The following is a 16,218-nucleotide window of genomic DNA, read 5'->3' as shown; positions in this document are numbered from 1 at the left end:
ATATACATACATACATCCACATCCACATCCATATACATACATACATCCACATCCACATTCCCATTCACATCTATACATCCACATCTATACATCCACATCTACATCCACATACATACATATATCCACATCCACATTCCCATTCACATCTATACATCCACATCTACATCCACATTCATATACATCCACATCCACATTCCCATTCACATCTATACATTCACATCTACATCCACATACATACATACATCCACATCCACATTCCCATTCACATCTATACATCCACATCTACATCCACATTCCCATTCACATCTATACATCCACATCTACATCCACATTCACATCTATGCATATACATCTTCATGCATACATCCATTTTCACATTCATACATCCATTTTCACATCCATACATCCATACTCCCATCTCCACATCCACACATCCACATACATACATCCATTTCCACATTTCCATTCATGTAACTCCATATGCCTTCACATCTAATCTTTTACATCACATCCATTCTCGCCCTATCACAACCCATATACATCCTATCCTATCACATACACTTCTTACCTCATCCCATATACATCTTATCACATCTTAATTCATCTTATCACCTCTTATCACCTCTTATACACCTCTTATCACATCCTATCACATCTCATATCTATTTATAGAATACAAGAGAATTCTTATATTTGATATAAGATTTCTTTACACATTTACTTATGCATAAATTCCATTTAAGGAGATTAATACTTCCGAAGAAAAATCAATCTTTTATGCATCTTCCTATGCATAAATTCATTTTAAATGAAAATGACACTTTTGAATTAAAATTCAATCTTTTATGCATCTTCCTATGCATAAATTCAATTTAGATGAGAATGACACTTTTGAATTAAAAATCAATTTTTTTTTTTGCATCTTCTTATGCATAAAGTCAATTTGGTAGGAATTACACTTTTAGAATAAAAGAATTTTTCTTATGCATCTAAGTTATGCATAAAATCCATTTATGATGAAAATCACACTTTTAGTATAAAAAGAATATCTTTTATGCATACCTCCATGCATGAAATCCAATTATGATAAAAGTAACACTTTTATAATAAAATAATCAACTTTTATGCATACCTCTATGCATGAAATTCAATTGTGACAAAAGTAACACTTTTACATTAAAATAATCATCTTTTATGCATACCTCTATGCATGAAATCCAATATGATAAAAGTAACACTTTTGATATATAAAAAAATTATCCTTTATGCATACTTCTATGCATGAAAATTAAAAATGATAAAAGTAACACTTTTGATATAAAAATTTTCCTTTATGCATACTTCTATGCATGAAAATTAAAAATGATAAAAGTAACACTTTTAATATAAAAAAATTATCTTTTATACATACTTCTATGCATGAAAATTAAAAATGATAAAAGTAACACTTTTGATATAAAAAATTTTCCTTTATACATACTTCTATGCATGAAAATTAAAAATGATAAAAGTAACACTTTTAATATAAAAAAATTATCTTTTATGCATACTTCTATGCATGACAATTAAAAATGATAAAAGTAACACTTTTGATATAAAAAAATTTTCCTTTATACATACTTCTATGCATGAAAATTAAAAATGATAAAAGTAACACTTTTAATATAAAAAAATTATCTTTTATGCATACTTCTATGCATGACAATTAAAAATGATAAAAGTAACACTTTTAATATAAAAAAATTATCTTTTATACATACTTCTATGCATGAAAATCAATTATGCATAATATAAAAATCAATTTCTCTATGATTACAATGAATATCTTTCAATTAATCTAGGATGACAATTCTTAGAATATGGTAGGAAGTCCTCTTTTTATGCTTTGAATGAAATTATTTTATGCATAATTTTTATAAAAATTTTGCCATAGCTCCGCTGCTATGACTGATAAATCTCAATTTTTCTAAGGGATAAAGCTTATCATTAAGGAAATAATTAAAATGATCTCTAATTGGATCATTAATCCATAATGGATTGAATCACCAATATACATAAACTAAAAGCATAGAAAAAAGCCATTAATTTGGCCTCAAGCATAGCTTAATCTTGGGTTAAGGAAAAGCTTTATGAAAAGCTTGATTTGGATTGAGAATGGGTCATGAGTATGACCATTTCTTACAACTTGCTTGATTCTTTGTTCACGGTAGAGGCCCCCAACCAATCAATTGGTTAAGTATGTTGATGGAGCCACTAATGGGGATTGAAGAAAGAGGGAAGCTCCAAAAACTAGTGAATTATTAAATGAATTCACAGTTCTTGGCTTAGGTGGAGTAGAGTAACGATGCATAAACACTATATATTTTTCAACAAGGGGGAGGCTTCTATTTATAGGAAAAATTGAGCTCCTAACCAAACAAACTGATTCTAGAATTTTCTAAATCAGTTTGGTCAATAATTGACCATTTTTAGGTCAGTTAAGCTAACTTTTTGGAACTAGACTTGAATGAGGAGAGAGGAGAGATGAAATATCTCAATTTTTATGAGTTTAAAACTCATTCAAGCATGTGAAATATGCACCTCCTTTAAAGAACTCCCCTTCCTTACATATGTGTCATAATGGAATCATTTTAATATTGCTCATAGTTTTTTTACTAATAAACCTTGTACATTTTCAACTCTTCATCTTATGTGAAATATGCACCTCCTTTAAAGAACTCCCCTTCCTTACATATGTGTCATAATGGAATCATTTTAATATTTCTCATAGTTTTTTACTAATAAACCTTGTACATTTTCAACTCTTCATCTTATGTGAGCATTTACTCATTTTTGGATACCCAAAATATCTCATATTTTTAATATTGCTCATACTTTTTTACTAATAAACCTTGTACATTTTCAACTCTTCATCTTATGTGAGCCTTTAAGGGACTCCCCTTCCTTACATATGTGTCATAATAAAATCATTATACCCAAAATATCTCATATTTTTAATATTGCACATAGTTTTTTACTAATAAACCTTGTACATTTTCAACTCTTCACCTCATGTGAGCATTTACTCATTTTTGGGTATTTTCTTTTTACAAGTTGGATTTATCTCCTCCCTACACATGGATTGATGCTATTGGTCCATAGGAACCTTAATTGGACCATAGTCTAAAGATTTCTGAAAATCTAGGCCCTTAGGCTAAGGTTCTTTATACCTATTTTCAATTAATTCCAATTGCACATTGGAAAATTCTTTTTGAATTTCTGTTTCAGGGGAACTCATCTGAATTAGAAGAGATATTTTTCTATCCAAAAATATTCAAAATCTGAATATTCTCTCTCTAGAATATTTTTCTCTCTCTAGGCTAAAACAGATAGAAACAAGGTCTTTATATTTCTGAAGAGGGATTGATTACAGGGAAAGATACTAGACATCAAAAAGGGGTTGGGGGAGTAATCTTACATTCTACCCCACTTAAAAAACGCGAGATGTCCTCATCTCGCAACTTGTGATAATTTCGCAAGATTCACGAATATGAGACTTAGAGAAAAATTTTAATCAAGATTAACCACCAAGATAAGTCTTAAAGAGAGCAAGATTCAAAATACGAACAAGATTTAAACTTTATTCATTCTCGGAACTTATACAGTAAAGATAGAGGAACTCTTTACACTTCCATAAGCCCGTCCATCATATGGTCACAAAAGCAGTCCTCACAAGCTGCACAAGTATAAGGTAACTCATCTATGGGAATGATTCTGTGGGTTATTGCTGCGCCTATCTCAGTGGTATGAGGTGTTCTAACAAAAGGACCTCTGAGAGGCAAGCCAAAAACGGGGTAAAGGCATATCTTCTCATGAGGAAGAAAACACGCCAGTAAGAAGACCCGCTCAGAAAACCCAAGATGTCTTGATCTCATGACGCAGTAGTATCGGGGACCCAAACCCAAAGCTTCAATAACCATGGCCAAGCGGACATTGTTACGAAAGTGCTGCTGACCCCAGGGTGTTACCCTAGTTATGTTTTGATAGGTCCGCCATTTGGTCTGAGCTACAGAAGTTCCCAAGTGAGGGAAAAGTGAGCGCTCATACTGTTCTATAAAATCTTTCTTCACAGACTCGCTTGCGTCTTGAAGGTGAGAAATCATCATGGATAAAACTAATTCCTGTTGCCAAGCCATGAAGGAGATTAAGAAGAAGGGAGATCGATGGAAGTAAGATTACTGTGAGCGACAAGTAAAAGTTACGACTTATATAAAGGAAGCAGCTAGCGTAACCTAGAAGCCAACGGTAACTTGCCACTGAAGTTTTATCGTCTTTCCATGATTTGGGTTTGGCACATTTTTCTATAGAAGGCATTAAGAACTTTGAGATGAGGAGATAAAAGAAGCTTGTAGGCTAAGTCACCTACTTTCATTGAATTCAGATAAGGTTCACAATATCTGGGGGATAACTTCGTATACTCCCCAAGAGATAAAGAACTTCTTTTTGGGCCGTACTCGAATGAAAACCAAAACCGTGGTATCCAAAACACCGATTTTCACTTCTGAACTCATTGTTCTGAATCCTTAAAACAGGTAGGACTCCTGAGAAGTATTCTAGGAAAAGGATCTTCTTTTTTTTTCTTTTTTTCTTTTTTTTTATAGAATCTTTCTTTTATTTTAGAGAGGGAATAATTATAAGATCAAAAGGGAGATTCTTACTCCTATATACCTCGACGAAGGTTGGGGAGGAATCTTACATTGATATGGGTAACTCAAGACGTCGATTATTCCATATGCAGATGTGGGTATATCGGGGCGCCGATGAATCCCTGGTTTCTGCTGTTATAATGCCATGCTTTCCTACTTTATTCCGAATGGTTTACAACAAGGAAGTTACTTTGAATGTGAATTATTCTGATCATCCGCAGTAATCTGATGGGCAAACAGAGTGTATGAATCAAATTGTAGAGTATATGCTTCGTACATATGTCTCTAGAAAATCATCATATTGGAAAATATTTCAATGATGAAATTTGCCTATAACAGTTTTAAATATACGGCTATTAGTTTTAGTCCGTGCATACTTATGTATGGGTATTAACTCAGGGCACCTATTGATGTCGGTCTTAAGGACATCAAAGTCTTAAGGACATCGAGCTTGATGCATCGAGGGATTTCTTGCGAGATATGTAGGAAATGCTGACCGAAGCTCGGGATTCTATCAGGAGTGCTCATGATAGGGCACGGTTTTATGCTGATAGGGGACGCTCATCTCGATCTTTTGAACCAGGAGCGTTGGTTTATTTTAATGTTCCTAAAGATTCTCAGACTTGTTCAATGGCAAAATGCTCAAATTTATCTCCTAGATATTGTGGTCCATTTCGAGTTATACATCGGATTGACACGGTTGCGTTTGAACTTAAAACTACCTCCACATGTTAGAGTTCATCCAGTCTTTCATATCAATAGGTTGAAAGGGAAACTGGAAGGTGAGGATAACACAGTTACTCCTCAAGAACTTGTTGAAGTCGATTATTTATCCTATGTTCCACATGAACCTGATAAGGTACATGAATTCAGGGAAAGGAAACTTTGTAGTTGACTTTTCTCTGAGGTTAAAATTAGGTGGAAAGATAGGGAAATTGAGGATTCAACTTGGGAGTTGGTTGAGATTATTCAGCGCCGTTCTCCTTCTTTTCATTGCAAGAGTGCAATGTTTTGAGAGAGGGGAAGTATGTTATATGTACATTATGTGTGCTATGTTATATACACATTATGTGTGCATATACTAGGAGGCTAATCCACATTAGGCTTGTGATCATGGGAGCATGGGAACAAGCTCTAGTGGAGCATGGGTTAGGACTAACCTTAAGGGTCAGGCATCCAAGGGTCACACATGAGGAATGGAAAGTCAAGAGTCACTTGAGGGCCCTCCTATATAATAGGGGCATGGGGCACACTCAAAGGGGCTTGGGGGCTTGGAGACTTGAGGGCTTATGCTATAGTCTCTTGTGTAGAGGTCCATATCTACTCATCTACCATTTCACACTTTAGCTACATGCTATTAGATTGGAGTTATACCTCTTGATGGCATGGGACAACAAGGTAGAGGTATGATGTATTTCATTTATTATTCATGTGTGCATCCCTTGGGCTCAGGGGTGGTTGGGTGGTTGAGTTTATGCCTGATTTATGTATGTTTATGCATAACAATTATCTAGAGAGATCTTAGGGTTTTAACATTAGGTTATCCACTTACTTTGGATGTAAGAAAATTTTAAGTGGACTAAGGTGTCACACGAGCAACATATACAAAGTGACCTTAGGTTATCCACTTACTTTGGATGTAAGAAAATTTCTATTTCTCTACCTGGCTTTTTATAGTAGGAAATAATGCAAGAAAAACCAAGGTTAAGTGGACTTAGGTGTGAACGACATATATGAGGTGCCCTTAGGTTATCCACTTACTTTGGATGTAAGCCAATTTCTCTACCTCTTGACTTTTTACATGCTTTATATTACCTTAAGCCAATTTCACATTAATGATTTCATTTTACATAGTAAACACATGGCAAGCTAATCTTTGTTTCTCTCAGTGTGCATAGCAAATGACTCAAGGTATCGTATGGGGGAGTTTGTGTTCAATACATAAATTGAACGTTATTCAATTTCATTCTTGAGATATAAGAGTATTGAAGTAAATGGATGATGCCCACACATGAAAAATGGGATCCACAACTCTTCACAAAAAACGATCTCATGTTGACAACAAATAATTTTGTGCACACACTTAGCTTGCAATGTGGGATGGCAAAAGAGTATACATGTAAATGTGCTTGAGATAATATTTTATAGGTGGAAATAATGCAAGAAAAACTAAGGTTAACTGGACTAAGGTGTCATGAGCAACATATACAAGGTGCCTTTAGGTTATCCACTTACTTTGGATGTAAGGCAATTTCTATTTCTCTACCCGACTTTTTATAGTAGGATTAACTAGTGAACAATTTGGTGGTAATCAATTCTAACAATGTTCGTGAATAATATAAAGAGAGAGAGAGAGAGAGAGGGGGGGGGGGGGGGGGAGAGAAAGTTGTTTAGTGGTGTGTGTATATACAATGCTCACACAACCCACCCAGTTTGTAGTGTAATTTTCTTGATTGAAATTCAAAAATCTCGACTAAAATTCCATGTTACCTTTAATTTTAAGGGATGAATTTTATCCACTTTAGTTATAAATCCTAACTTCTAGTGAGATGATGTATGATTTCTAGTGATTTTGAAGTCTAAATCTAGATTAATTCTAAGCATTGCCTTTAATTTTTAGGATTGAAAAAAATATTTGTTTGGAACCAATAATATATTTATATATTATATGTATAAATATGTGTATATAATATATATATAAACATATATTATATAAATATATATGTATATATATATATATAAAATCTTGAGTTGAAAGTTATTACCACATGAGAGATTCGAACCCACAACGCAACTCCATTTAACCGCTCCACTACGTGATGTGTGGGATAGCTGATGTGTAATGTGGCATGATCTTTCTAAAGTGATTAATGTTGGCCACTAAAATAATGTCCCATTATCCCAAAGTGATGCCACTAAAATAATCTCACATTTTCCAAAGTGATTGTATTATTTTTCTGTACACATTTCCAAAACCGATTCATCTCGTGACGGCAAGAAAGGATGTGGGAAAAAAAACATTTGTTGCCCTTTAAAAAACCTAAAAAACTGGTCTGTTTAAAAAAAATGGTCTTACTATTGTTTGGTCGACAAAAATGTTTTTTTTCAAGCATTGGAATTTAGAAACATTTGTTGCGTGATTGGTTGAAAAACATTTGTTGCGTGATTGGTTGACGAATATGTTCTTTTCGAGCATTGGAATTAAGACACATTGGTAGGTCTTAACAAATCTCTTAAAAACAACGAGCATTGGAATTAAGACACATTGGTAGGTCTTAACAAATCTCTTAAAAACAAAAATTGGACAAGTTTAAGAGTTGTCTTTATATTGATTGGTTAAGAACATGTCTTTATATATAGATTGGTTTAAAAATATGTTCTTTTCGAGCAGAGCGAGTTCCATCTTCTCTTTCCCCGTTCAGAGGAAAAATGCATTAAACCCACAGAAAACCACTACGAGTAGGAGAGGTGCACTAATGGCTATAATTTAGATATAAGCAGCTAATGATATTTCATTATTTCTAGGCAAATTTCCAATACTACCTACAAAATGGGAGCAAATAGGCGGTCGCCTTCAAAAAAGATCACACGATTGATTTTCAAAAAGTCACTGCCATGACCAATCTAATCTACTTCCTCGATCTTGGGTCCAGCTCCACTGGACGGGGCATCATCGGCAGCAGCTCCATACGCACCAGGGGGCATGTCACCGCCCACACCTCCCTGGTACATGCGGGCTATGATGGGGTTGCAAACACTCTCCAGCTCCTTCACCTTGTCGTCATACTCATCAGCTTCAGCAAGCTGATTGTGATCCAGCCACTGAATCGCTTGTTCCACAGCATCTTCAATCTTCTTCTTGTCTGCAGCATCCAGCTTGCCAGCAATCTTGTCATCGCGGATGGTATTTCTCATGTTATAGGCATAATTTTCCAGGGCGTTTTTGGACTCCACCTTCTTTTTCACCTCCTCGTCTTCAGATTTGTACTTTTCTGCATCCTGTACCATCTTCTCAATTTCCTCCTTGCTCAGCCTACCTTTGTCATTGGTAATGGTAATCTTGTTCTTCTGACCAGTGGTCTTGTCTTCTGCAGAGACATTCAGGATACCATTGGCATCGATGTCAAAGCATACAGTGATTTGAGGAACACCCCTGGGGGCAGGAGGGATTCCAGAGAGCTCGAACTTCCCCAGCAGGTTGTTATCTCTGGTTCTGGTCCGCTCTCCTTCGAAGACCTGGATCAATACACCAGGCTGATTGTCCGAGTAAGTGGAAAACACCTGCTCCTTCTTGGTGGGAATGGTTGTGTTGCGAGGAATCAAAACAGTCATGACTCCTCCAGCAGTTTCTAGACCAAGGGACAAAGGAGTTACATCGAGCAGAAGCAGGTCCTGCACCTTCTCATTCCCCTCTCCACTCAGAATTGCAGCTTGCACAGCAGCGCCATAGGCAACAGCTTCATCAGGGTTGATGCTCTTGCATAATTCCTTCCCATTGAAGAAGTCTTGCAAGAGCTGCTGAACCTTGGGAATCCTTGTAGATCCACCGACCAGCACCACATCATGGATGGAGCTTTTATCCATCTTAGCATCCCTCAAGCATTTCTCAACAGGTTCCATACATTTTCTGAACAGATCCATGTTCAACTCTTCAAATCTGGCACGGGTGATGGTAGAGTAAAAATCTATACCTTCGTAGAGGGAGTCAATTTCAATGGTTGTCTGAGCAGTGGATGATAAGGTCCTCTTTGCCCTCTCGCAGGAAGTTCTCAGCCTGCGCAAAGCCCTTGCATTCCCGGTTATGTCCTTCTTGTACTTCCTCTTGAACTCTTGCACAAAGTGGTTAACCATCCGGTTATCAAAATCTTCTCCTCCCAAGTGAGTATCTCCCGCCGTGGCCTTCACTTCAAAGATACCTTCTTCAATGGTGAGGAGGGAGACATCAAAGGTACCACCACCTAGATCAAAGATCAGAACATTCTTCTCACCAAGACTGGAGGTTTTCTTGTCGAGACCATAAGCGATGGCAGCAGCAGTAGGCTCATTGATTATTCTCATCACATTCAAGCCAGAAATGACACCAGCATCCTTGGTGGCTTGCCTCTGGGAGTCGTTGAAGTAGGCAGGAACAGTGATGACAGCGTTCTTCACAGTGCATCCAAGAAAAGCCTCCGCAATTTCCTTCATTTTGATGAGCACCATGGAGGATATCTCCTCCGCAGCGAACTGCTTCTCTTCACCCTTGTATTGGACAACAATCATAGGCTTATCACCAGGGCCGGGAATAACCTTGAAAGGCCAGAGTTTGATGTCGCTCTGGACGGCGGGATCCGAAAATCTTCGTCCGATAAGACGCTTGGCATCTGGTAGCAAGAACAAAACATACGTTAGGAGTGACAAATGCCACAAACACATAAAGCTGCTCTTCAAAACGCTTCCGGACGAAATGTGTGCAAGTAACTGCTCTTCTTCAAAGCTCAACGACCGAGGCTAGCAGGCATGCCATAGACGGAAACTGCACCGATCGTTAAAAGCTTCTACGTTTACAGGGAAGAAGGAGGGGCAAAGGTAGGACTTACCAAACACAGTGTTGATGGGATTCATGGCAACCTGGTTCTTAGCAGCATCGCCGATAAGGCGCTCGGTGTCAGTGAAGGCGACATAGGATGGCGTGGTGCGGTTTCCCTGGTCATTGGCTATGATCTCCACGCGATCGTGTTGCCAGACACCGACGCAGGAGTATGTGGTTCCCAGATCAATACCGATGGCAGGACCTTCTTTGGCCATGGCGATGGTGAAATGAAGTAATCAGAAAAGCTCAGACAAGAAAAAAGAGAAGATGAATGTGTGAGTTGGGACAGAAGACTAAAGAAAGCTTGTTTGTGTAAAGCTCCGCAGAGCTGGAGTGATGCATATAAGCTTTCCTTCAGAGCTTTCTCGATGCTTGTCGAAGACTCTGTTAGCTTCGAGAACATTCTACCGTGAGAAAAATGACCGTCCGATCAATCGCTTAATCGCCGTCCATCTCGCGCATACGGCTGCATTCACATACAACCCCTTCCGCATGTTAAGGCCACGTGTTTCAATTGCTACCTTTCAAACACCTTTTTTCTTTTCTAAAAATTATCATAATAAGTTTTCATGCCGAACGTAATCGTAGAAAAATGGTAAAATGTATAAATTTTCTTCCTTGAAAAAACAAAGGAAATGCCAATTATAGCCCCAACACTAGCACCCTTGCCTCTCTAAATGGAGGTGATGAATATGAATCTACCCTAAACACCATATTAGATAAAATGAGAAAAATCCCATTCCCAGATTGGTCCATTTTTTGAGTTTTTGGAGGTTTTTCTTCATTCCCAACATGAAATTGGAAATGAGGCCGCTCAATCCATAGAATCACATATGAAACAAGATTAGACTTGAAGTTCAAATCAAAAATGTTATATAAAACTTGTTCATTAGGCTAGTAAGGGGGACATTACCAAACAAGATTTGGTTTAAAACAAGCACTTGAAAAATAGAAGATGAGACAAGTATAATAATAGGATGATCAAACATTAAAGTCCTACATGCGAATAACAAGCCATGTTTGCAAATGATCATGTAACCTATAGATCCTTCATGCCATTTTATACCCTCTAGTGCATGGTAGAATGGCCATAGGGCCAATCTAAGGTAATTAGCACTAAGTGATTTTATAAAGAAAAATATAGATTTGATGGTTTTTTGAAAAAGTACAATATCTCCTTGTGCTTGGTATAATGGCCATTCTATATCTCCTTGCGCTACAACAATGTACTTGGTAGAATGGTCTTGAGGCCATTATAGTGTAACAAAGTGCAAGGAATATCAAGAATGGTCCCAGGAATATCATGAAGTCTTCAAACACCTTCCAAAAATGATCCAAATTCTTGTGGTAACCCGTTTGCAGTCAATTATGATATTTGTACTTTAACATTGCTCCTTACCCATCAACACCTTGAATTTTTGGTAATGTTCATGGAAGCATGTTTTAATGATATTTTGAGTCTTAGATACCTTGAAGTAGATCCATATCCATATCTCAAACCATTGAAAGCAAAATTCTAAGAAAACCGTTGTGTTTGGATGCACCAGTACACCTTATCTTTCACCTCTATAATACGCATATACTTAGCCCAATCTGGTATAAACTCACCATGTTGCATTTCAACTGACTTGAATAGTATACTTTTTATATCCAAGCTAAGTATTCTCCTTAGTTTTTTTTGAGAGACGTGCTTGGTGGGAGATGTGGCGGTCGTTGTTGATGTCCTAAAGTGCTTGGTTGTTGATGTGGGGGGTTGTGGAAATAAAAAATGCAAACATAATATTGTCATTCTTACATTGGATGTAACTAGATAATAATAACAATTTCTTGAAGAGTTGATAAAATAGGATACGTGTTTCTAACTCTTATATTCAAGTCAAAGGATCCCCCTCCCTTAGAGTAGGATGCACTCTGACTTAGGATCCACTCTAACAAAATATGACAAAAAGTACAATAAAGTTTAAGAGAACTCTTGCCACAAAGGTTTAAGGTTGTCGTGAACATAAACTTTAATAAATTTATTAAGAGACTAGAAAGTTACATTGAAAACTATCTTCTCATATCAAGAGTACATAAGGATTTCCTTCCTTAAAACATCTTACAAACATTGTCAAAGAGTGTTCACATCTGTATATTTCTTTACATGCACTTCTAAACTTTTAAGTACTATCTTGGTTTAAAGTTCTCAATCCAGTGCATGACATTATCATTTTGAGAACATCTCTTTGGACAATTCATACGGCCTAGAAAAACCTGCACAAAACAAGTTACTTCAGTTAGAATGCAGATTCATTATAAACAATTGTGTATTATTATGGTGAAAATTTCAAATAGAGTGGAACTTCGTGTTACTTATTGATATTTAGGAGAACATGATCGTTTAGCAATTTATTTACAAATGCCTTCGTAGATTGAGCCTTCAAGCTAGTTTCTCCTTTGCAATCCAATCTTTTAGCTAGTGAAATTAATTGTGTTGGATTCATGCTAGAAACGTGTGGACCTTCTTTCATCAGGATATCTTGCATCTCATCTCCTTTGTGTTGAAATGGACTTTGATTAAGGCTTTGCATACTTCTGGCACCAAATCGATGCTCCTTTATCACACTCTCCTATCACTGTATCAACTAATGCTTCTATATTACCCTTAGAAATGTCATGTGATTGGTTGGTAAGAGGAAGTCTACCTGTGTTGAACCTCTTTTGTGACCATTCCACATCATACTCTTTCCAATTTTCAACAACATCACTCATGCTTCTGTATTACCCTTAGAAATGCCATGTAATTTCTTCGTAAGAGGAAGTCTACCTGTGTTGAACCTCTTTTGTGGCCAATTCACATTATACGCTTTCCAATTATCAACAACATCACTAACAAGGTTAAATAATTCATGGTAATTTGACATTGTGAGCTGGCCATAACGGTTAGAGTCAATGACACTACGTACATCACCATCATCAAGTAAGGCAGAATTTCCCCCATACGAATGTTGCCATCCTTCTTATCTATATTAAACTTGGATGGAAAGATGCAGTTATTAGTGGGAGTAACATAGCCTTTGCATGAAGAGTCATCTCAACAAGAATTGTCTTCCTAGGAGCACATTCAAAGTCTTTAGACATTCTCTCCAATGGCTTAAATATTGCCTCGACACTTGGGCTATTTGACCTAAACAATTTCTTCTTCTAACAAGCCTTTTGACCCCCAATGACAAAAAAAGGAAGTATTTTCCTAGATTTCTTTAGCAAAGCTCTCACCAGATCCCAACAATAAATCTTTCTAAAAGGGTCTGCAAAAATTTTATACAGTCAAATCGTCGTATAAGTTGGAGCATACATAGTGGATTGATGCAACAGTGATGGTTAAATACCATGCTTCGATAGTTATCCATTCAAATCCAACACCATGCTCATCATTGCTTTTCTAGATATGTTTTGTCTTGTACAACTCTCATTGTCACTGTAACTGACTCCTCCATAACTTTAGTAGCATTTTCATTTATAGGAATATCGGTGAAGGTTGTTAGTAATACTCTCTCCTCGTGAATATAAGAGGTTCCTACTCAATTCAAATCTTCATTATGTTCATATCAATTACAACATTAAAACTCTAATGACACTACATTCTCGTAGAATTTGAGTTAGCGAAGTGATTTTTGAGTGTTGGGAAATGAAGACTATGGTGGATTAAAAATGAAGAGAGACATAGTTAGTACATAGTATTGATGCTAATTGCAAAGATTAAGGTATCAATTCAGTACTAATAAACAACTCACATTTTTGCATTATGAGAATGATTTTGATTCATCCTTATGTAGCTCTCCTAGAGCTCACATCCACATGGTCTATGCACATAGTATTGATGCTAATTGCAAAGATTAAGGTATCAATTCAGTACTAATAAACAACTCACATTTTTGCATTATGAGAATGATTTTGATTCATCCATATGTAGCTCTCCTAGAGCTCACATCCACATGGTCTATGCACACTTGTGCCATCTATGTGTTCATAAATGCTCACATTCCTTGTGCATCCTTACACTTTCCATGTGTCTACTTTTGACCATTGATCACCTTTTACATTTATCCATTCACATGTCCAAATAACCTTAGCTTGGATCCATTCCAATTTCATAACATCCTAGGCTCTATCTACCTTACTCCCACATACATGTACCCCATACAAGACATGACAGGCACCACATTTCAACACCCCCCTTGGTGCCCAAATGGGTCTCATCCCAAGAGTAGGATGCACATACATAACATGACATCATATGACATTCTTTGCCCCCCATTGATGGAGACACATATACATTCACTTAGCCTACATCATCGATGGTGGTGGTTGGATGTGATTACATTAACATGACATGAGACACAATATGATCATAGACATGGAACATAATCATAGACATCATCATATCTAGAAAAGTTATTCTTTTGGAGCATCATCAAGAGTTGCTTCTACCATTACATTGGATTGTTGGTTTTCCTTTGACCAACAATTCTTTTCAAGGTGACCTACCTTGCCACATGCATCACATACAAGCTTGGGCTTGTTTCGATGAGACATTGGGTCGTTACATGCCTCATCCTTCCACAATGGTTACATTTAACATTGGATTTGTTAAAGAAAGCAATCTCGCTATTGTTTGTTTGAGATTTGTTGTGTATCTTTTAGTTTCTTATCCTCTTCAAAAAAAGGAGGATTCAACACCTTCAAGAGTAAGATTTGGAAGATTAGTAAGAGATGTTGCTACAAAGAAAACTCTTGAGGCATGCTTTTGATTAAGACTGCTATTGCATCTTTCTCATCCCCACGGGTTCCTTGATACCTATAAGTTTCATCATAATACTCTTCATCTTGCCTACATGCTCCACAAATGAATCTTTGAATTGTTGAGAAATACAATGTGCGAGGGTGCAACATTTGCAGAGCAAGGGGAGGAGCATGCACATTAGAAAAGGAACATACTAAGAGTCTAATGTCAAACGTTGATTTGTATGGTCATTTGTAAAAGGTGAAGTCAAAGGTCAAAACGGTAGTACATGGGAAGCACAAGGGTATACATGTAGTGTGGGAATTTATTGACACATGCAAGGGCACTAAGGTGTGCACAAAGCATGGGTTGAGAGATCTATATGCATGTATTTGGATTAATAATAATGCAATGAGATTATGAGAGTTATGTGTTTAATTATTATCATTATCTTGATATTACCTTGATCCTATTTTGTGTATTATCTTAATCAATATGCTTAATCATGTTTCTCATATGTTTTGATTCACCATGAGCTCAACCATGCTTGATTTCTCAACATGGTATCAGAGCCTCTCTGTAGTGTCCAGTAACTAGATCACTACATGTTTCTCATATGTTTTGATTCACCACCATGAGCTCAACCATGCTTGATTTCTCAACATGGTATCAGAGCCTCTCCCTAGTGTCCAGTAACTAGATTACTACATCATTAGTTTTTCTTTTAGAAAATGTTGATTAATCCCACTAATCTTCCCTTATCCATTCTTCTCTCTTGTGGCAAAAAATTGAAGAGCATCTCTAGACGACCCTACAACATGACGGAATTGATCAAATTCGTTCCACCCTACTCGTAATCTGCACCGCCAAGTTGACTATAAATTTGGTTTATTTATCGCTAATTAAGAAATTATTCTAATTCCTTTGAGAGGTGTTTGGAGCATAGTATAAGCACCTTGCTCCTCATATATCAGCTCATTTGGTCCATGGGACACGTTACAACAATGAAAAACACAGTCGGCAAAATCTACAATTGAAGCTATCCCTCTCCATTAGTAAAAATTGGTCTTGCCATTCTCTAATTAAGCTTATATGGAGTATGCCTAGAAGTTTTCATGCCATTTGGTGACCTAATCAAGCTATAAACTCAACTTCAATTCACTCTGCTCTCCAAAATCCGCCTCTGTTATTATTGCCCC

General features: G+C 36.7%; 1 protein-coding gene across 1 annotated transcript; it reads right to left on the bottom strand.

Annotated features, from left to right (window-relative positions):
- Positions 1-7,985: 7,985 nt before the first annotated feature.
- On the bottom strand, positions 7,986-10,668 carry LOC147616751 (heat shock cognate 70 kDa protein 2-like). Its single transcript, XM_086777810.1, has 2 exons — positions 10,265-10,668; positions 7,986-10,048 (listed from the first exon to the last, which is right to left on the bottom strand). The coding sequence occupies exons 1-2, from the start codon at positions 10,470-10,472 to the stop codon at positions 8,310-8,312; spliced, it is 1,947 nt and encodes a 648-aa protein (XP_086633936.1). The 5' UTR covers positions 10,473-10,668; the 3' UTR covers positions 7,986-8,309.
- Positions 10,669-16,218: the final 5,550 nt, after the last annotated feature.

This window comes from Cibotium barometz, chromosome 38, assembly GCF_041138505.1.
Source record: "Cibotium barometz isolate CiBa-2024 chromosome 38, ASM4113850v1, whole genome shotgun sequence".
NCBI lineage: Eukaryota > Viridiplantae > Streptophyta > Polypodiopsida > Cyatheales > Cibotiaceae > Cibotium > Cibotium barometz.
The sequence above is the reverse complement of the archived record's forward strand: the minus strand, read 5'-3'. Positions and strand labels throughout refer to the sequence as shown.

Bases quoted from the DNA above. Each gene is read 5' to 3' on its own strand.
- LOC147616751 (XM_086777810.1), bottom strand. From the start codon at position 10,472: ATGGCCAAAGAAGGTCCTGCCATCGGTATTGATCTGGGAACCACATAC. The intron at 10,049-10,264 runs GTAAGTCCTACC...TCTTGCTACCAG, and splicing joins TCCCATCAACACTGTGTTTG to ATGCCAAGCGTCTTATCGGA.